This window comes from Ambystoma mexicanum, chromosome 2p (genome assembly GCF_040938575.1).
Source record: "Ambystoma mexicanum isolate Mex_15411 chromosome 2p, UKY_AmexF1_1, whole genome shotgun sequence".
In the NCBI taxonomy this organism is placed as follows: Eukaryota; Metazoa; Chordata; class Amphibia; order Caudata; family Ambystomatidae; genus Ambystoma; species Ambystoma mexicanum.
In genome coordinates, this window is record NC_090923.1 from 145,272,767 (window position 1) to 145,296,063 (window position 23,297).

A 23,297-nucleotide genomic window follows, 5' to 3' on the forward strand; every position below is an offset into this window, starting at 1 on the left:
ACGTAATATTATCACAACACCTACCTTGATTGTAAATTTATCTGCTTGGATGTGCCTTATTTGTAATGTGTAAAATGTGTAACTTGTAAGCTTTGCATCTTCTTGCTGCTGCGCCCTCCTACCTCCGGGTCTTGGTGCACATTAAAAATAAATAAACAAACAAACAAACAAACAATCTGACGCACTTCACGCTCTTCACCATCCAATCAGCGAATGTGTCACATGTCCGCAGACATGATGCGAGCCGATTAGCCAATCGGTGCCCTGCCCCCGGAGCGAACAGGGAAGTGTGTCCGCGGACCGGACATAGATATCACTCATTATTTGAAACCTACTTTTTGATCGTTTTAAAAAAAAACTACTGGACGGATTTTCACCAAATTTACAAAAGCACGCTTTCGGGACCAAGCCCTGCTCCTGCCGCAAATTTGGTGAAAATCCATCCAGCGGTTTGGGCTGTAGGCGTGCGCAAAGTTTTTTCCCCATTCAGTCTATGGGAAAAAAAGAAATTTTGGGACCGCCCTATAACTTTGCCCCTCCTGGACCAAACCTCACCAAACTTTGCAAAGAAATTGGGACATATACTTTTTTTCAAAGTTTGGTGAGGATTTCTCCAGTGAGAGCGTTGTAAGCCACCCAAAAAGTGCTCTTCATATGGGATTAGTAACTTAACCATAACATCAATGACATTTGTGATGTCATCTTTGATGTCCTTGCTGTTAGTGTTAGCAGTGCACAGTGGTGCAGGCAGTTATGGTTGCTTAGCCTACCATAACTGTTGAATTTCAGGGGCTTTTCGATTGTACTTTGAACCATAATGTCACATTTATAAAGTTTTTTTAGTGAATTTCACAGGTTTTTAGTAGTGCAACTTAACCATAACGTCCCTCTAACATAGTTTTTCTAGTGAATTGTACAGGTTTTTAGTAGGCCAACTTAACCATAACATCCCTTTAACAAAGTTTTTTTACCCAATTTTACAGTTTTCCAGTAGAGCAACTTAACCATACCGTCCCTTTTGCAAAGTTTTTTTGCTAAAGATGATCGGTTTACAATAGTGCCACGTAACCATAATTTAAAGCAACTTCTGACTTATTTAAAAACCTTGCGGAGAATACCACTTGACAATATGCTGATGTACAGCACGGTAACGTGTCCCCGAATCCGTAAACACTTAACAGTAAGATGTTGGTGTCGTGGACAATGTGGAAACAGATTTTATATTGATGTAGGAACATTCACCTGCAACATTTGCCTTGCACAGCGCCAACACGTATTGGTAGTTAGCCATTAACAATGTAGTACACATTGCATACTTTCAGCAAAGGTTTTAGTTATCTGAAAAAGACATCAGCTAAGGCCATCCCTCCTCCCCAAGAAACAGCAGCACTACTGTAATGAAGGAGCATGACAAACACTGCCCCAACCTTAGAAATAACAAACGCACAATGTTTTTGCACCGGACACCCACTCCCCCATATCACTGTTTGATGCGTCTTTCCTCATTTCCGTTCGCAAATGGCCTTATTAGCTATCCTACCAAAAAAGAAAACCATCCGTTAACAAAGTAAATGTTGCGTTAAGAACCACCTTTCACAGTAAACGACATAGACGCAATAAGATTTGACAAAAATAGTATAGATGTGCAAAGCATTAACGTATGCTACGGAAAAATAGGATTTCTGGCTATAATCCGGCCCGTGACGCAGAACCTGTAAAAAAACATACAGCGATGTATAACGTTGTACTTTACATTTCGAAATGATACACGTGATTTTAAAAGAAAATGGTAACATTTTAGAATTTGGAAAGTACTTTTATCTAACAAACAACTGTCAGAGATGAACAAACTAATTCCATTTCCAAATAATTTGTAGCAATGTCTCTAAGGCCAACATTGAAAATGTTAATGGAGACACATGCAGTTAATTTGGCATACAAAAAGTATGCGTTTCTGTGAAAGCACTCGATTTGTTTGCACAGGTATTTCCAACACGGCGGCATCACCGTGACCTTACACCACCATAAATGATATTAAGTCACTCCTTCTCGCTAGTTCAGCGTAGGGACAGAGCGGTCCTGGCCTGTCATCTCATAACATTATAATGGACAGGCACCCGGTCACCAGCAGTTGCATCTGGCGTGGAAAGAAGCCGTCACTCGGTATCTGGAAACCATGGCACGCACAGTACGGCAAAATGTAGCCAGGTGGTAAACGTAAGAGAAAATCTGTGTCAATACCCAAGCTTTAGGAAAAATTTCAAAAACAGACACAAAGATTGTGGAAAATACTACACTAATGTAAGTTGGCAAACATGACATTTTAAAGAAGTATTAGAGTTGACCATGGGTACATATAATAACACCCTACAAATGCAGATAAACAGCACTCGCCGTAAGGGTTAAAAAAGGACAACTGAGATGGTAATTCAGTTATGGAGGCAGCCTGAATGGACAAGCAAGAACAAGATACATGTTGTAATGTTACACAAGACCAAAAGAATGTGCAAACTGATACAAAAAGCTATGTGGGCGGCATAACATTACAAAGAAAAAGAAATAACGGTCACCAACGGTCACTCGAGTCATAGCCTGCAAACGCGAACAATGTACACTCTTTGTTATTGGAGGAAAATTACAACTGCGCAAAAATATAATACTTCAGTTACATTGTCACAATTAGTGTACAGTCGTCGAAATTTAACTTACATCATTTTGACAGCCTCCATTATTTTTGCCAAAGTCAGACAGCAAACTGTTCGCATCAAAGAATCTTCGTGAACTGATATTTCATGTTCCTTACAAACATTTTTAAAATATAGCCTTATCAAATAATATTTTTTTCCAAGCTTTCATTCCTTGCGTAGCTTTTAAAGTTTCACTTTCAGTCAAGGTCAAAAAACAATAGCCCCTAATAAATTGACTTGGATGCGTGGGTCTACTGAGCTCGCGACCAAAAAAGCAAATCAACTGACCTTCACTCAGAAGGCAAATACATTCTCACTTTGCAACAACATATGAGCATCTTATCATGAGAACCGCTACTCCCATACGCTGCGTAAACCACTGTTTCCATCAAACACTCCAAGTGGCCGCCTCAGATTTTCTAAACATAGGACGCCAGTCCGACTTCAATATTAATCTGAAAACAATGTAAAACAGACACAGGCATTGGTCACCGTGCATTGAGCGTCAACTTCCACTTTACCGTATGAATTTGGAGGCAAGAAAACACCACTTTTTCATTTTTCCGCGGCCACATTCCAGTCCAACCTAAATAAAGCTCTCCTTCGGAAACATTATTTCATAATTGTAACAAGGGCATTAGTGTCTTGTTTTGTATGTGTTACCAGCAATGTCAGTGTACACCAAAACATGAACAAAATATGGCGGAGGCCGCGAAGAAATCTGACGCACTTCACGCTGCTCCACAACCAATCAGTGAAAGCGCCACATGTCTGCGCACATGGCGCTATGGATTAGCCAATCAATTTCTTGTCCGCTGAGCAAACAGGGAAGTGCGACCGCGGAGCGGACATAGATATCACTAATTTTTCCAGACCTACTTTTTCATCATTTTAAAGAAAAGTACTGGACGGATTTTCAGCAAATTTACAAAAGCACGCTTTCGAGACCAAGCCACTGCTCCTGCTGCAAATTTGGTGAAAATCCATCCAGCGTTTTGGGCTGTAGGCATGCGCACATTTTGTCCCCATTCAGTGTATGGGAAAAAAAGATGTTTTGGGACCCCCCCTATAACCTTGCCCCCCCTGGACCAAACCTCACCAAACTTTGCAAAAAAATTCAGAGTGGGCCATATGCTTTTTTTCAAAGTTTGGTGAGGATTTGTCCAGTGAGAGCGAAGTTATAAGCCACTCAAAAAGTGCTCTTCCTATGGGATTAGCAACTTAACCATAACTACACAGCCACTACCGTGGCCGTGTAATATATATATATATATATCTTTTACCCGATTTGTTTTCTTAGAGGTGTGAAGGGGTACTTTACTCCGCACGCCCATTGTGAGGCTTGTCCTGTGTGAAGGCATCACGAAGCAGACACAGACAACAGATTAAAGTTTGTGCTATACATTTTTATTAATTAAAAGGACGGGTGAAAAAAGGCTTAACTTGCCCTATGCTAAGGTAGGATTTCTCTACCTAAAGGAAGCTAAGGATAGTCTTTGTCAGGAGGACCAAAGCAAATGTCTGTCTGTGTCTAAAACCTATACTTGCCCTCACCTCTAAATGCATGCAATGTGTAGGGATGTGAGCATCAAAATCAGTAGGATTCAAATAAAAGTTAAGAGCTTCTTCCAGTTCTTGGTAGGTGTTTCCCTTCCCCAAGTTCAAAATAGTTCACAATGCACAGGGATTCCCTTCCCCCAAGAGTTCAAGTCTTTCAGCTTTCCAAAAACAACACAAATCCATGGGACTCTTCCCAGCTCTTCTGACTTGGTTACCATTCATCAATTCATATATACACTTCAGTTCCTTGATTTCAGATCACACAAGAGTTCCTTGCTATTCAAACACAAGCTTCTTTGTAGGTGCTTTCAGCGGCTATTCCATAGAGGGGTGCACTCAGTAAGGCTTAGCTGTCAGACAACATGGTCCACCCATTACAGGCCATGCAACCTACACACCTTACTGGCTTCCTTTTCACAAATACATTCCCACTGCTTCTGTTTGACTCACTTCCATATCACATCCTCGTGATGCTGTATCGTGGCTTGGTTTGCCACTATGCACTTGTTGCACTTTCATATATTCTCCTGGCTCTTGCCAATGCTTGTTTTCTCATATCATTCAGTTCATCATATTCTCAAGGCACTCGCCAATGCTTGTTCACCAATGCTTCTTGTGGCTCTTGCCAATGTTTGCTTTCTCATATCATACAGATCCTTATATTCTCGTGGCCCTTGCTAATACTTGTTCACCAATGCTTGATTTCTTAAATCACACGGTTCCTTGTATCAGGAAGTTTGACAAACTTGCTTTCAACCAGATCGGTATTCAAAAGTACTTATTCTCATTTTCATTTGCACTGGTAGTCAAAGAAATACTTGTTTTCATTCAAATCTGTATTAATTACTAGCTTTGCGTGCTCACCTGCCATACCAGTGTCCACCTTGCTTGATTGACTCACCGGTTGGAGCTTACGGCATTCCAGCAAGCATAAGCTCTCCCTTCTGGGTACCTCGTTCCGTCTCCCCAGCTGCTCTCTGTGGCTTTGGTCATCTAGCGATGTTCCTCTCGCAGCTCGGGTGTCAAATGAGAGCTCCCCCTCGTCAGCCTGGTTCCCCTTCCGCAGTCCGCAACCGGTCTCCAGCTTCCTTCATTCGCTTCTCGCTGCATACACCCTACATCTTCCAAGGGTTCTCGATCGTTCTGCTTGCCACCCCACCTTCCAGGGGAGGTCTTATCTCACCCAGCCGTCTGCAGACCTGCTTCCACAGCTACCCCATGTTCACAGTACTTCCTGCTTTGAAAGTTCCCTACATCTTCCAAGGGTTCTCGATCGTTCTGCTTGCCACCCCACCTTCCAGGGGAGGTCTTATCTCACCCAGCCGTCTGCAGACCTGCTTCCACAGCTGACCCCATGTTCACAGTACTTCCTGCTTTGAAAGTTCCCACCAGGTTGATTGGTCCAAAAAGGAGTAGACTGTTCACTGTTGAATCAGGAGTCCTGCATTACTCTTGCAGGTTTCCTCCACGTCCCAGTAGACAACTGATGTGTGTATGTGTGTGCATTAATAAAGTGAGGATGTGCTTCTTTAGATGGCCTCTTTCTCTTACCAGTACCAAACTGGTGTTTCTTGGGGAATGTTTTGGGGGAAAAGATTGACAATAGCTTATAAAGGCTTTAGGGACAGATGACTCATTGTTAAAGGGAAATGGGTTATACCATGACTCGCCTAAGGGTGCCTCATCCTCACTAACCAAGTCTTCTCCACCCAGGTGATCCTCTCTGACATATCCACCCCCAGGGTCAGGATCCAAGAGTGATGGCCTGCTCTGGCCACCTGAAAGGAGGATACATGGGGGAAAGAAGTGAGTAATTGCAGTATAGACAAGTACCTTGAATGAGTGTGAAGTACAAGTAAGGAATTGGGTAAGGGTAAAAAGGGAGGTCTTGGGTGAAAATATTTTGTGCCACAGGTTCGGCTCAATATCACATTTTTTGTTAAACGATTTTTTGATAACTTGGGTTGGAGTATGGAGACTCTGTTGAATCATGTGTGCCATGTGTTGCCCGGCTATAAGGCAAAAACTTTAAAATATAATAGAGAATAGTTGCAGGAGAGCAGTGGAAAATGATACATTCCTGGCCTATTGCGGCAAACTATGATATGGGGGTATTGGAAAACCTGCATACCTTTTTAACTACAAAATGCAGAGATTTGGAATTTTGGAGGATGTATTAAAAAGGCAGGGAATGCCATAATGTTGAAATTGTGAGGGTAGGGCTGAAAAAGAAGGGTGCATGAATTTCTTCTGCACCGCCCCCATATGAGTGCTATTGTTTATCGCCAGCAGAGGGGTTGAGAGACTCTAAGTTAATGCCACCTTTTTCCTCAGTGGCTACTCCAGTGGTTGCAAGAATGACACAGGTAACACATCCATCAGTTAAGATTTCTAAGAACTGGGATTTTGAGGAAAGTGGAAGGATAACTCCTTCAATGGTTAGGGCTACAGAGAGCTTGAAAATGGACAGCGGGAAGGGGATAACTCCCCTAATACTGGGTAAGCAGATAGAATAAGGGTGGAGGAGTGTGAAAGAGTGCTGCCGGTAGTCAGAAGAATTTGAGGAAGGATTCAAAATGAGAGAGGTTAGCCCTCTTCCTGCTAAGATAGAGGAAAGGCTGTGAAGAGTGGTAAATGTGCAAGAATGGGACAAAATAAAGGACGCACAAAGGCTAGCGAAGGAAGAGGTAGTGCTGCTATGGCAGCAAAGAGATTAAGAGCGAGAGGAAGTGAGAAGATAGGTAAGGGATGTAGAAGAAGGAAGGTGGAGAAATGGGCTGGTTCATGTTAGATTGGACAACTCGGTTATCAGAATGATTGAGGGGGATATGGAGAAAAGGATGATGCCACGGGTACAGGGGCTGAAGAGGATGGGAGACTGCACCCTATAGTAGTGCTGATTACTCTTCAGTGCCTGTAGAAAGGTCAGGGAATGTAGTAGCTGAAGTAGAGGATGAAAAAGGAGAGGAATGGGGTGTTGAGCAAGGAGAGCAGGGTGTAGTCACCCTACCTCCCGTTCCAGTAGCAGTGATTGAAAGCACACCATGGAGCCATAAGTTATGCCAGGGTACTTGCATGGCTGCAGTAAGTGGTAGGGAACAGATTGGGGAAACCTCAGAAAAAACAAGGTTAACTGAGTTTCTGTTGCTCCACAAGGGACTGGGAAGAGTTTATTATATTTCGCGGTCACGCATGGACTGAAGTAACTTGATGAAGATACTCCCTTCACTCACTGCAGGGGCAGGGAAACGGATTCATGCATTACAGAAACATGACGCCAGTGTCATGTTGGCCATAGGGGACATGAAGAGCCTATTCACAGCCCTAATGGGGGGGTGGTCAGATGAACTTTGAAAGAGATTAGGGTATCCGGGAGTTCAGTTAGATACAAATACTCATAATAGAGCTGCTTTTAATAATCTTAGGGTACATGTATGGGGGGACCAGGCAGATAATGTATCCCTATGCGCCTGATAGCAATTCAATTTGAGCTAAGACGATGTAATTGCATAAGGATCCTGCCGCACACATGCAGTTAATTCAGGAGATCTGAAGGGCAGAAAGGGGAGAAGCATGGGACAAGAATGTGGTGATTTATTTACCACATGCTATAGAAGGGACTTCCTAAAGAAGTACAGCATGATTTAGATAAAGTAGTTGGGATGGAGGCCAACAGTTGGCTGGAAACTCAAACACACATCATGCATTTTTGCAAGAGAAGACAGGAAAAGAGAAGGAGAATGTAGAGCAGGAACAAAAAGCAGAGGCTAAGCCTGTTCAAAAGACATTTGTGAAGATTTTTCTAAAAGGGGCAGTAATCATGAATCCTAAAGAGGGACAGCAATGGCAATCAGCACAACAGGGACACAGTTATCCCGGTATGACAAAGGGGTGGATCGACAGGTATATCCCTGGTCCAAGGCCGATGAGAGGGTTTCCGAGGGGCAGGGGATGTTTTCAATGGGAAAGTGGGTGATTTGGCGGGTTTGGAGAAACGGGTCCCTGGTAATGACCAACAGGAAATAATTATGGAGGTTTCATGGGATTCAGCGTTGGTTGATTGAAAGGTTGAGACATGTGTCACAGGATTGGCTTGAACAGCCACAGTACTTTAACATGCGAGCTCAACAGATGCAGGCCCCGACCCTGCTATATGCTCCGGGCTCTGCACAATCACAGCAGGCATATGTTTAACAGAACCCTGCGACTGGGGCTGAACAGACTTTTGGGATTTCACCGACCATCCCAGCACAAGCATCGGTGCAGACATGGGACAAGAATCCTTTACCCCAAGGAACACTTACGCACTAAACGGGTGCTAATATGTACCAGGGGTAGGACAGCCCACAGGGGTCTCTCATGTGTCCAGTACTGTCCCTTACCATCGATCCAGAAGAGGAACCCCGGATAAGTGTGCAAAGGTTTTCATTCATGGCTGACACAGGGGCTACCAAGTCTTGTATAAAGGAAGGTTAGTTCCCCTTGCCAGGCAGAATGATGGACACACACAGATTGTCTGGGGCTATCCTGTCAGTTCCTTATGCTGAATATTTTAGTTTTTATTTCGGCCTGATATGCTGCAGGAATTAACACTAGGTGCCATTGTTACAATTCTCTTAGAGACCGTAGTGATAAAAAAGAACAGGGTGGTTCTCTCAGGCACAGCTTACGAATGCAGAGAGTGGCGCAGTTCTGGGCATCAATCTGACCTTATCGCTAAAGGATGTGTCCGATGAGCAATTGTAAAAAATGCATTTTTCTCTGTTCCCTTACACCATGATTCTCAGTACCTCGCAGCGTTTAAGTATCGTAGTCAGAGGTTTGAGCACACAAAGTTGCCCCAGGAGTGTTTTTAACAGGATGGTTTAGATGGATTTGGGGAATTTATATGTGTCCAGTACCATAATTCAGTGCATGGATGATCAATTAGTCGAAATCACTTCAGATGAGCAGTGACAAGGAGACTCAAGAACACTCCTCACACTGCTCACAGAGAAAGGGCAAGAAATGGACAAAAAAACATTGAAGTACTGTCAGACAGAGGAAGTATATATGGGGAAAACAATTTTGCCTGCAGGAAGGAAGGTAATGCCAGAAAGCCACTGCAGTTCAAAATACGCCTCAGCCGGTCACAGTGAAACAAATGCAGCAGTTGTTGAGGCTCTGCAATTATTGTAGATCGTGGATCTTTGATTAGTCTAGTTGTGTGAGGCCTTTACTGCATGGACTAAAGGATGCACAGAAGGTAAAAGGTCAGATAGAGTGGTACTCAAGGCTATGATCAGCAATGCTCCAGTCCTGGTGACTCCAAATTACAAGAATCCATTCTTTCTGTTTTCCCATTCAAATGGGTAGATGATGACTGTGATCCTGACCAAGCAAACACCACTAGGCTCCAAACATTTAGCATATAAAGCAGACTCCTACACTAAGTGATGAAGGGACAGTTCCCTTTTGAGCAAGCTCTTGCGGCAATGGCTTTTGCAAATCAAATGTCTTCGACTATCACTATGGATTGCGCTGTGGCATTGTACACAGAGCATGCAGTCTTTGCGATTCTATAAAAGTCTAAATCTACGTTGATGACTCAGAGTGTCAGGGTATGAGGTAATTTTATAAGATGCATCAAATCCTCCTGTGCGATGTCACCTAGTAAATCCTGCGGTATTTGTTGCAGAGCCAGTGCAGCTTGAGGATATTGTTCACAATTGTGCCTCATATGAGGGAGAAGAGGAAGAGAGGGTGAATGTGAAAGAGGATGCCCTAGAGAGGGGTGAGGTGATGTTTGACCATCAATCAGGAGAAGGGTGAGAGGCATACGGGTGCAGCAGTCATGGGCTTTGTGGGTGGGGAGTACTGGGTCAGACTGAAGAGACAGTTGCCTTCTCATTACTCTGCAAATGTATTAGAGGAAGGCAATCACTGTTTATTCTGACTCTGCGTATGTCACCTCCACTGTCCATTCTGGGTTATAAAGATGGCGGAGAAGAGGGTTTAGGAGGTCTGACAGATCCCCTGTCCTGCCTGCTGTGCTGCTATCCCAGCTAATTGAATCATTAACCATGCCAGCAGAGATAGGTCTAGTAAAGTGTGCTGCCCAAACTAACCGCACTCATTCAATAGCTCTTGGAATCGATGCCGCAGATAAGTCAGCGAAGGAAGTAGTGTATTTTCCTTTTAAAGTTTCCCAGAAAATGGAAACCGTGTCCCAACAGTTATTATCCCTGTACACCACAGTCCCGGTGCTCCAGATAATAGAAATGCAAGGGAAACCCCTAGAGAAGAGCAGGAGCTCTTGAAAAAGAGAGGATGTGTTCTCTCGACCCACAGATTTACTTTGGAGTAATGACTTTAGATCTGCTTCTTTTGCCTGTAGAGCAACTACATTACACATCGCATACTTCTTGATGGCGAATCTCATCAGAGGTCCAGGAGGACTGGTATGTCCCTGACTTACAAGAACAAGTACATAGATTTGGAGGGAATTGTGTAGTGTGAACAGAATTGAATCCCAGAAACACCATGAGGTCAGTGAGGTGGGTCTTGCCCAGGCCCTCTGCCTCTGATCCATTCAAGGAGCTACCACATTGATTTTGTGGACATGATAATGAGTACCGTAACTTCAGATATCTAATTGCTGTGAATTGTCCATTCTCCCAATAGTGTATACATCCTGATGCTAAATCGGCAGTGAAATTTCTGGTGAAAGAGGATTTTCCAAGATGAGGAATTTGCGAGGTTTTAAAATCCAACAACGGAGCCAACTTCTTTAATGCCTTGTTCGCAGATATCACTTTGCTGCTAGGAATAAAGCATTGGTTGTGCACAGTGTACCACCCTTAGGCCAACGGAATTGTGGAGAGGCTCAGTGTAGAGGCTCAATGGAGTCCTCAAAGCCCGGTAAGCCAAATTGTATGCACGATTGAATACATTGTGGTATGTTTGCCTCCCAATTACTTTATTTTATCTAGGAATCCAGCCAGGGAGGGATCACCAATTGGGCCTTCATGAAGAAATCATGACTGCGCATAGGCTGCATACACCCCTCTCACCTATATGTATGACATCAGACACATACAGGAGAGGAGTTTAAGGAATATCTTACAGCATTAACGAAAAGTGTTAAGATTATATCATCACAGGTTGTGTCTTCTCACCAACAGACTGCAGAAGAAAGCAGTGAGACTACTCATGATCAGCACAAGACACAGCTTCTCCTCAGAGTCCACATCTACATTTGCACCTTCATGCCTCACTGGAACAAACAGTGTTTCCATGGGCCGCACACAGTGAGCTACACAACTCTGGCTGCTGTGAAGGTGGAGGGCAACAAGAGTTGAATCCAATTAAAGAATACTCTAAGGGATACCGGCACAGGAGCAGGCATAGAAGTTAATTTTGCCCTGGTGATTCACTGTTCATTTCAGTGTAAAGAAGGGTGCAAATAGAGAACTGGAATGTAAATACTTTTTTTTTATAGGGGCCAAAAATGTCTAAAATTATAAATTGTGTAAACATGAATATTTTTGAAGTTTTCTTCGCCCTTGGGTCATCATGTCTGAAGATGACAACTAGAATAAAAAGGAGACATGTATAATTGTCTCGTTTTATGAGGTCCGAGGAGAAAATGTTAAGAGTGAAAAAGAATGTCAAACTTTTTGATAATGCCGATGATAAATTAGATCCTACAATGAATGCACATGGTTTTGCAAGCAGACAACATATGGTACAGCCATATGAGGAAGGTGGGGAGAGTGAACTCCATAGGCTATTGCTACATCTGCTCTCTCATCCTCCAGGCATCTGGCGTTCCTAAGGTATTTATCCCAAATAAGGTAGATGTAGCAGATGGGCTATGCCTAGTGCACCAAGCCCTGTGCAGGGTTCGAGGGCAGTTTAAAGGGCAGACAAATATGGCATCAATCATACCAAGTGATGATGAGTATTCAATTGCAGAGCGTACAGAACACAAAAATATTAGGTGTGTTTAAAGAGTTCAATTGACCTTGGAAGGAGCTATCTTTTTCTAAAAATCGATGGGAGAAAGGGGTGAAGAGTTGCAGAGTTTGAGGAATGAGGGGATTCTCAGAAGAAGGGGTGGCATCAATAAACAAAGAGTGTGGGTCAGTATGGAGAAATAATTTGCAGTATCTGACATAGCTCACAGAGATAGAAAAACCTGTTAAGATACAGACATCCACCCATTTTTTTCTTGTGTTTTAAGGGTGATGGCACAGTGCCCGTTGGCACAAATGGGAACTGAAGTTGCACGCTCCACATCAAAGTTCTGGCTGGAGGTACGGTTTCTCTTCTTGACAATTTTTGGACCTGTGGACAGAATGCATACAGGCAGCTGCCTCCAGCCTGGCAAGGTGTGTGCAGTTTCTCTACCCTTCATGTGCCTGTCCTCATGATCCATGAATAACATTTAATTTTGGCCTGTACAATGCCCAAAGATACTTCGGTGCCCCCTTTGTCCCATGTGCCCCTTTCATCACATTGCAATGACATATTAAAGACTATGTTTGACAGCGAGAATTTGAAACGTAGGAGAAGATCAAAATACCTTTCTCAAGCATCATCAAAGGCTTTAGCCGACATTCATGATCGATATTAGTTGTTTAGTCACACTGGGACCTTCTTCGCCTCCCTCATTGCTCCTGGCGCCCGAGCAGCGGCAAATGCCAAATACCTCCAGGTGACCAGGTATGAACTGTTACTCTTTGTGAACACTTCTGAGTCAGCATTTAGTGTCAATAGGAAGAGTTGCAGACCCCGATGCTCATGACTTTGCAGAACCAGTACATATTCGACCACCTGACAGCAATGGAGTGCAGAGTATGCCAGAATATTGGGAGTGCCTGTTGCACAATTGTGCCTACCTATGATACAGAAAATGGTATTCTCACCAGAACTATTGCTGCCTTGCATGAACTGAAAGTGAACATCGAGACTGAGGCTGGGATCACCAACGAGCCGTGGATCAACTCCTTTTTCTCTTGGGTACCTTCTTGTGTGAGCCTCGCTGTGAAGGTTTTTTTTCCCTATTTTTGTCTTTTTTCTCATTCTTTTCTGTTCTTGCCAAATATGTTTATGATGTTTCTCTGCTCAGGTACCGACAGCTGCAGCTATGATGATTGTCACCCTGTCTTAGGCTAGGGTCCCTACCATTTCATCCCACATGGGTACTCAAACTGAAGGTGTCTTATGTCCTCCACCAAATTGTCATGCTTGTGTGGAGCAGTGGGTAGATTGTGGGAGTTGGGTTTGATTGGCGGAGGAGTTTGTCCATAGGGGGGAATGTTGGGGTGGTCAAGAAGGGTCCCCATGATTACGAAGGGTTCCTGCTGCGTTCACCATATTGATGACTGGGGAGGTGGAGGCGAGCTGGGCGCCTTGTTGCACTTTCATAGGTATCAAAGTGCTAGAAATTGATAAATATTAGCTTGCACGTGCACATAAATATAAAGTATTAAATCCACCAAACGTAAATACATACACACACACTAACATAAAAAAATGGGGAATTCATGAATCTCAATATAGTGGCCTATTCACAATTAATCAAAATGCGGTAGTTGGGGCTCTTTTGCTAAATGCTCTATTGACTTTATATACTGACTTTGTCAGGTGATCCAGATGGCAGAGGACATGGGAATGAGTAACTGTGCAACATTTGCAGTGAGCAGCTGCAGAAATAGTCCTGACTTTTTGTGGTCTGATAAGTCTCCTAGTTAGTAGATATAATCTCCTGCTGCCTGAGAGTGTGACAGAAGGTGTTTTGTTATTTATTTTGGTCAGTGGTAAAACATGGGGTAAACTAGGGCCTAAAGTTATAATTGTGCGATGAGGTGGAAGTTTTTTAGATTTGAAAGTTTCAATGGAACAGGGAAATGATGTAGCATCACAAACAAAGAGAAATCATTCACCTGTCCTCCTCATATCGCTGGGGATGTGCATGCGAGCCATGTGCAAAACAAGAGTTAGGGTTTAAAGAGCTTAGGCCAGTTATTGCTAGTAATGAATTATGTTTTCGATACTACTGTTTAACCATGTGTTAACCTCATGACCTACTATGGAAACATCATAAGAAGAGGTTTGTTATGAATATAATCTGAAGTTAATTATTTAGATAAATTTAGCCAATGAAAATGTACGAATTGTGAAAAGATGGAATTTCTTTGAAGAGGGTTTGTCCAATCATGTTTGGGGGAGAGATTACGTATTTGGGAGTGATTTAACTGTTGCAAAACTATATAAAAGTTGTGAACTGATGTGATTGGTTGAGACTTAGGTTAGTTTGGTCCTGCAACACCATCTAACTGCTCCCCGGAAAATTGTACAATAAACTTGCTTTATGTACAACCGTGTACTCATTTTTAAGTGGTGGGCCTATTCGGGTGGAGGTGATTAAAAGCCCATCCACACAACTGGACCAGTGGTCTCAATAGCTTATGACCCAGTGCTTCCTTTAGATCTTCAAAAGAAGAGGCCAGAGGTGGATTAAGGATCTTCCAAAAAAGTCTCAGTTTAGCTGGGGATATCATGCACTCCCAAGAAAGCAGCCCCAACTCATGCCCAATGACCACATATGAAATTGACATTGGGAGGCCCACAAGTATTTCCCAAAATATAACCTTGGTTCTATATAGAAATTTAAATTGAAATCCAGTTTCAATAATTTCAAGCCACATATATTTGCCAGCTTTACTTTGCCTTCATAGAATCAGATGACCGACATTAGTGAACACTTGCAGGACTTAAAATAGACTGTCCTCGACTGGGCAAAAAGAGGGGCCAATTTTGCTTTTGTTCTATTATTAAGGGCCCCATTTCTAACTTTATATTAAATTGGAAAGCCAATATAAATCCGATCTTCAGGGATTCCGATGAGATGGTTTTTTTTCTGACTGAGAATACCAGCATTCCAGTTTCCTTTATATTTAAAATCAAAGTATTCTCAGCCAGATATGTGTTCAATGCATAGAGAGATTGTTGAAGAGCTACATATGTTTTGTCAAACAATACAATAGTAAATCAGGAATCGCTGTAATGCCAGCGAACGACAAGCTGAAATCTCTTCTACCAGGTCCGAAAGGTATACATTAAAAAGACAGGAAGCAAGAATGCATCCCGGTCTTAACTTTATGGGTATCCTCGAACTGCCTTTTTCCTGACTGGCCTATAAGGAGTGCTACCTTCTAAAATGTGACATCTCTGGTAGTCTCACACTTCTCACATTGTTTCAATGTGAGTGGTTCTCAAAATCCTCTATTTTAGCTGGAACTTATTTCAGCTCCACAATAACTTATTTCTGCAGAATGTGTTTTGTCTATATTTTCAGTGCCCTTTATTAATTACTTAACATTTGTAACCCCCCCCAATTGCTCCTTCTTGTATTACACTCATCTGACATGTGATGCCTTTTTATGAATTGTCTAGGATACTTACATGTGGCACCTTAAATATGGAAGACTCAGAAGTGGAGAACATTAAAGAAATGCCAGCTGGTGACCAAATTCCACAAACAACAAGAATCCCAACACGATCAATCCCTTCTAAAGGGTATATCAACATGTGATATTTTTCATTAATGCAACATTATCAGGTTTTGTGTTTCTAAAAAGTTGACTTAAATTTTTTTTATCTTGCCTTTGCAAATCATGATACAGATTGGCCGTATATTGGTCTGCTCCATTATCAGTTGTAGTGTTGTAATATGATGGTTAATTTGACCTAGCAAGTAAAGCGTTGTACTCAAACATTTTTCTTCAACATGCAGAGAACAAGGGTGAATTCTTCTTCTGAGCTCAGAGATTTGTGTAATAATAATACCTAGTCTTACAGAAGTGGGGGGGATTTGGCAAGTTATACTAACCCCTTAATTGCTAAAGCCATACATGTTTGTCCTAATCGAGCAAATAAAGGAAATCGTTGAAATCCTACTCAGCCCTGCACTTCAGAGGGTAAAGCTGATATTCTTAATAGTATGGCCTTGCTGCCTGCGCTGCCTCTCCATACGTGAATTTGCCAACAGATCATTGACATTGTATTAGGGAACGTCATCTGCTCAGATCCTGAAGCAACTCCATCCACACTTTCAACATTTTGCAATAAGGCGTAAGAGGACCCTCCAAGCAACAATAATCTTCATGAGATCCGGTAGAAATGGGAGAGGTATAAGTGGGAGAGGCTAAACAAAAAGTGAGGGCGCCTGGCGGAGTCCTGTATACATGTATATATCAAAAATAATCAGGATGAGAGATCCTATAAGCAGTTGTGTGGTTCAGAATATTTTAAAAAAAAAAATTTAAAACACAGAACATTTTTGATGACTTTTTAGTTACTTTACAGTACTTTCAATAAGCACGAAAGTTAAAAACAACAGACAGTAGTGATTATATTCGGTGGAAACACAAGTAGGTGTCAACCTCTGAAATATTGAGGTCAAAACTCCACATGGGGGCACAATCACAAATGAGGTAGGAAGGACCTACGGTTAGAAAAAGTGCACCCGGGACAGAGAGTAGTCCCAGGCATGGTTAACACAAGGTGTACACAAGAGTTTTTACAAAACATACACGAGAGGGGGATTGCACAGTTGTGTCACAGGGGATCGACACAGGTGTGTTTCGGCCAATTCGGGCTTGATTGGAGCCTGTCTGTGTGTTGGCCTTCATCAGGATAGACACCAATTGTGGTGTAGTCCGTGGTATCTGTGGGTGAGATAAGGCTGTAAGGATCTCGGGAAGTAGTTGACTTATTTAAAGGATTACTGAATAATGGCTGTGTGGTTCCGTGATGATACATCACGTGGTGTATCTATATACAGTTTACCTGCTGCTGCAATAGCAGTGGGATGCTGTAGACAATCCTCAATTGGTTGCTGGATTGCGGGTGCATAATGCACTTGGAGTTGGCCGTAGGTTACTGAAGGCCGATATCTCTCAGGGTCCCGCGAGGCGGACAGGGCCAGTGTGGGTCCCAAATCTGAGAGAAAACAAAAATGGACCATGAAGCGTGAGGAGGTCCAAATTGATTGTGCAATCTAGTTGTGATGGATTCCGTGGCATGATGGGAATGCCATCTAGGGTCTTGTACCCCATCGGACGAGCGGACTGGTTATTGAGTGCTCGTGCTTGTGACTGTTATGGTAAACGGTCTCGTGCCTTTGCATGGTGTAAGTCGGAAAAGCAACATCTCTAGGGGCTCCAAGTGCCCGTAGTGGGTGTCCATACTGGCACGGAAGGTGTGCAGACCCCGATGTGCGGTATTGACCAGGTCTGGTGAGGAACTGGTTTCATTTGATGCGGCTAAGTGTGTGAATCTGAATGCTACTCATCAGGATATGCAGCCCATGCATCTATCAGGGAGTTTGCTACATGCATGAGGGAACTCCAGAGTTACCTGATCCTTCACCACATCCATGTGGTAAACTCTGGAAATGATCTCCCAAAACCAAATGCTCATGGGAGAAATGTGGTGGCATTGGGCACCACACCAAACACTTTGCCAACTTTTCCTCAAGACTATCATATACAAACAATCTAGCCACGGCTACCCTGCCCTTCAACACCTCCTAGTTAGGTGTCGAGCTGCAACCCATCAATTTGATCAGTAATCAATATGATTAGTTAAAACAAAATGTATTCATCCTTAATATCCAGCAAAACATATATTCCAAAAGTAAACATGTCTAAGATAACACATGACAATCCGTTAAATAACACATCCCATACTTTGGGTATTTATCTTATGTATAGTGTAACAATCTTATGTACATAAGAATGTGTTATCTTAGACATGTTTTCTTTTGGAATATATGTTTTGCTGGCTATTAATGATGAATACATTTTGTTTTAACTAATCATATTGATTACCGATCAAATTGATGGGGTAATTAATACTCTGTTTTGGTTTCAGCTCGACACCTAACTAGGAGGTGTGTAAGGGAGTGGTAGCCTTGGCTAGATTGTTTGCATATGAAAGTTCTGTGGTCCCTCATGAGCCAGGCGCCTGGGTAACAAAAAAGAGGGTTCTACCCCAGTTTGTTTTTTGACAACTTTTCGACCATATATTGTGACAAATGGTACCTGGTTGTTACTGGTAGAGCAAAGCGGGCACAGTGCTTGAAAAATGATGGGAGTCAATGGGACCCGCAATATCCATCCCTCTGAGCATAGAGGGTAACCGCACAGGAGCAGGTTTACCGTAGGTGCGTGGTAGACTTCAATGCTGCAAGGAATGGAATGCACAGTTGTGGAAATACCCTAGAGCCAATTTGCCGGTCAAGTCCCTACAACCACCTCCCAAAGAAGGGAAGCGCCAGCATTTTTTGTCTGCAATGCTCTGTGTATTTGTCGCAAGTAAAATGTGATGGTTTTGCATTAGAATCTAAAACCTGTGGTGACTGGTGTTTTGTTTCCGCAGGCGGTATATTTTAGTGAAAAGGGGGTCATCAATGCCATCAAGTCCTAAGCCTGGTCCACTGGAGCAGCAGCTTCTCCAGACACGCTTCCCGAAACAGAAAGCACAGGCTCCCCAACGAGAAGCTTCATCAAACTCAACATCAAAATCTAAAAGTCGCTGCAAAAACAAACCTAGAACTATACCAACACGGAATAAACACTAAATGTCTGCTTGAGCACACACAGATTTCCATTGGGTGTTTTATTTTGTCTTTGTTCTCCACCTTTAATGGGAACAGCATATTTCACAGAGTGGACATGCCCAAATACTGTAGCATTGCACCACCTGTCTGCTTATAAAATAAAATGTACAACAACTGCAAGGATTTAACTTCATAGTATAAAGGTGATCTCGATAACTTCACAGGACCCATGAGCACCATGCAGCTGTAGGCACAGACTCACAGCCTTTTAACCGCACACCACAAATGTGATCGTTTATTTATAACGCGCTTAATACCCAGAGGTTTCGAAGCGCGGACGCGGGGCTCGAACCTGTGTAGCTCATCTTGTGTCCAAGGTGAGCACCTTACCCCTGAGCTATTTTCCTGAGACGCATGCTGGTAGCAAATACAATGTGGTAGAGAAAAAAGTCCAGGAGTATGGGAAACATTGTTTATGACTTTGCTGTGCTGCAAAAGAGAAAGCACAATTGTAAGAGTCAGCAGAAAACAAATAGGTTGCAATGTACTATCGAAGCTAGGCCATCCAACGTACTGAGTAGATATTGGAGGAGTTGGAGAACACCCCTTTCAATCTGCTAATTATGGCAGGACTGGTGTTTCTCAGATGAGTTTTTTACTTGATATCAAACAATGTCTGGATCTCATAACGCTCAACACAAGGGTTTCTAATTCTTTCCTTCCCTACACCCTCTATTTCCCTTTTCCTACACTCTTTACACTCTAGTTATTTGTGGATTTTCTGTAGGCTTTTCGCAGCATTGTGTCACAAGTCCATCAGCTAACCTCTAATGTCCTTACTTAGAGCTCCATGTTTCAAGCAGGTGTGGCAGGGTTCTTAGCGATTCCCCAGAGCTACTGCAGCTCAGAAACGTTCTTCCAGCACTTCCACATCGAGTAATTCTTCATATTGCAGTGCCTCTTCATCTACAGTCTGTCTCTGCAGGATTCCACCACTTTTCACCAAAGTCTCTCTTCAGGTCTCAGCAACTCATCTCAAGCACTCCTTCAAGGGACTTTTCACCTCTTCTCAGGTGATCCTTTCCTCTTCCCAGCCCCTTTTATCAAGCGTTCTATTTCAGGAATTCAGTGCCACTCCCCATGTGACGCTCTTTTCAGGCATAGAGCACCTCCCGTCATATGCTCCGTTTCAGGTGCCTCAACATCTCCTTTACAGTCATCTTATGGCTGCAGCAACTCCTCAACGTACCTCTTCTTCGGCTCAACTCACTGTGTTTCACTGCGTTTGGTTAGGAATTCTTTCCTTCAGTAGAACCTCTTTTACTCCATAATTTTTTAGTTTTGGCAGTTAGGTATATACAACGAAATTATAGTATTGGAGTACAGCTAAGAGGTGACACAGGAGAAGGGACAACTAGCTTCTGGGTGTTGTTTGGTTATTTACGGCACCCATTGACTGCCAATGGCCATGCTAATCCCTATGGTCATTCCCATCAACTACCTGCCCCTACTGTCCAAATCGCATTTTCCTGGGATCTCTTTGAGCTAGCTCTTTCAAGCAGTAACATCAAATCATGCCCTGCAATTATTATTTCTAAGCAGTCTGCTGAAAGCTAATGGTTTTATGTCAGCTGACCTGGCAGCAGCTTAAGCTTGCAGCTCATGCTCCCTCCCCTGTCTGTGGATACTGAAGTCACGATGCCTTTGAAATGAGTGTTGTGAATAAAAAGAAGATAGAGGTGCCGGAGAAGCCTGTCCCAAAAAAAACTAAACAAGGAGGTGAGTTGAAAGATACACCAAGCATCAGTGATATTTACGCCCTCTTGCTGAAGGTCTCACAGGATTTGGGTGAGATGAAGTTTTCCCTGAGTGAGCTGATATCAAAGGTTAACCATCTCGAGACTCGAGTTACAAAAAGTGGAGTCTGAGAACTCAGCTTTGGTCTCAGAAGCGGCAGGGGGCTTTAGATCCTACGAAGACTTGAGATCTGAAATGTCTTACCTAAAGAAAAAGAACATGAGCCTGGAGGTGGAAAGTAGGAATCTTAACCTTCCCCTAGTGGGTCTACAGGAAAATGCTGATTTGGATAAAGATCGGGATTGTCGTGCCCTTGGTGTGCTGGCAGATTTGCTGGGAAAGAAGATTTTGTGCTCCGGTGATTTGGATTATTGTTATAGAGCTGGAAATATTATAGCTGACAAACCTCAACAGGTTATTCTGATGCTCACTAAAGTAAGTGTGAAGGAAAGGATCCTGAAAGCAGCAAGGGAAAAAAAGAAAACTAATATATGATGAAAACCACTGGCCATTTACCCGAACTACCCTAAGGAGATTGTGGAGAAAAGAAAGGCATTGATAGAAGCAAAGCTTTGGCATTGGAAAAAAAGCATCAAAATCATCTTGGTAAAACCTGCAGTTTTGAAAATGTATATGGATGGAAGAGTGAAAACCACAGATGACCCTGCAGAAGATGTGCTCTGGCTTAAAGCTGCAGAAAAACCTAGGATTGACCTAGACTAACTTTAATCTTTAATGTTTCACACACTTTTCCTTTCAGGTGTTGATTAAACAGTTTATTAATATTGTTTCTTTTTTTAATAAATCCAGGATTGTAATTGTGAATTTGTGGTTTTCCGATGTTATATATTTATGAATGAAGTTTTACCATTATTAATGGCTCTGGTAGCATTTCAGTACAGGCGATGTAAGAAGCCACATGAGCACGAGGAAGTCATGTGCTGTGACTAGGTACCTTCCTCTAATGGGAAATGATGGCGCTGAGTGTGCAATGGATGTGAGAGGCTCAGAGTGGCGCGGGCTGATATTGAGACATTTGCGGAGAGCAGATAGATAGGTAAGCTTTGTTTTGTTGATTGATTAGTGGTGACATGGTTCAGTTTGTTCGACCACCTGGTAGAGGATTGCTCGGCCCTGTTGTGTGTCTATGTGTGGGGCGGCTCGGTATGATGCATTTTCTAACTGTCAGGTAGACGCGTAGAGGGGACGTCAAGTCATGATGTGGAAAGAAATGCAGTGAAGAGTGAGAGGAGGAGATTAGTGGCGGTAATATAGGAGAACCCTAAGTATGAACTCAAGCCTGCAGTGCTGCAAATTGTATTTCTGGAGATGGATGCTTGGTCATTAAGGCTCAGGAGGATAGCTCAGGGGCAACGTGCTTGCCTTGGAAACAAGACGATGTGGAGCAACACAGGTTCGACCCCCGGGACTGTGCTTAGAAACCTCTGGGTATTAAGCGTGTTATAAATAACCAATTACAATTACAAAGGGTATGTTGATTCATTGGTTTAATGGTACATAGACTGTCAGACATGAGATTCTGGTGTGGGAGAATATTCTATGCAAGGGCAACTGTGGCAGGAAATACTTCTAACTTCCCAACATCTCTCAGTCCCAGTATGGGATAGAGTCTGTCCCGTGGTACCCATTGGTTAGGGACACAGCTGATGTTTATCACAAACTATCTCTTAGACACTGCAACTGCGGCTGTCATGTGCTGGGGTCAAGCATCATCATGTGGCATTGTGCAATCCCAGATAATTTCATGACCACCCGATGGCATAGACGTGAGCTTAAACCCTAGAAATGTATGTTAGCTAGATTTGGCTTGCTATAGGTTTGGAGGCTGAGACACCAAGTGGATGAAACATATGTGTGGAAACCTTTATTGTTTATTGGAGTTACACTGCAGTATAAAGTTAGGTTAAGGAATCATATGACGCAGATATAAGGCTGAGTGACAATTGGATTTCGATAAGGAAGTAATAAGCAAATATTAAGAATTATCGGGGACGCAGGGGTACAGTGTTATAATTATAAAGAGAACAGGAGTGAGGTGCTTTTGGTTTGATTTAGACAAATACAAGTTCTTTGAAAATTTTCTTTGTGTGTCTTTCAGTTGTTTGTCTGTTCATTTGTGTTGAGTTTGTGCTTCTTCACAGAGTGGGGATCACACAGGTCAACTGTGGCTAATACTATAATGGGTTGCAAAAAGGTGGTCTCTTGGAATGTTAATGGTGAAAATTGTGCACACAAATGAAATAGGATTTTGAATCGTTTAAATGAGCTAGGGGCTGATATACCCTTTTACAGGAGACGTATTTGATATGATATGATATGGCATTTATAGCGTGCCTATAAACAAGTGTTTCAAGTAATCAAAAAGGATTCTGAGACGAAACGAGGTTGGGCGGGAGGGTCTATTGTTCACACTTTACTTTCAGTTCAAAAGGGTTATGTACCTTGATACCAAAGAATGTACCTGTGTCTGGAATCTCATGTAAAAAGGACGAGGAGGGAAGGATTATATGTGTCACTATGAATATACAAACTGTGATATCCAACTTCTGCAATATGTATGCTCCAAATGGGGGAGATGGCATTTGTCAACGTGGCACAATTCGCACGAAATCTGGGTCAGA

At 42.8% G+C, this 23,297-nt stretch overlaps 1 protein-coding gene across 1 annotated transcript in view; it reads left to right on the forward strand.

Annotated features, from left to right (window-relative positions):
• The window catches only part of LOC138567726 (uncharacterized), a 561,708-nt gene extending 542,802 nt beyond the window's left edge, over window positions 1-18,906 (forward strand). Inside the window, exons 6-7 of the mRNA XM_069646203.1 lie at window positions 15,690-15,812; window positions 18,678-18,906. Of these exons, the coding sequence (XP_069502304.1) occupies window positions 15,690-15,812; window positions 18,678-18,879 (325 nt within the window). The 3' untranslated portion in view covers window positions 18,880-18,906. The remainder of the gene's footprint in view (window positions 1-15,689; window positions 15,813-18,677) is intronic.
• Window positions 18,907-23,297: the final 4,391 nt, after the last annotated feature.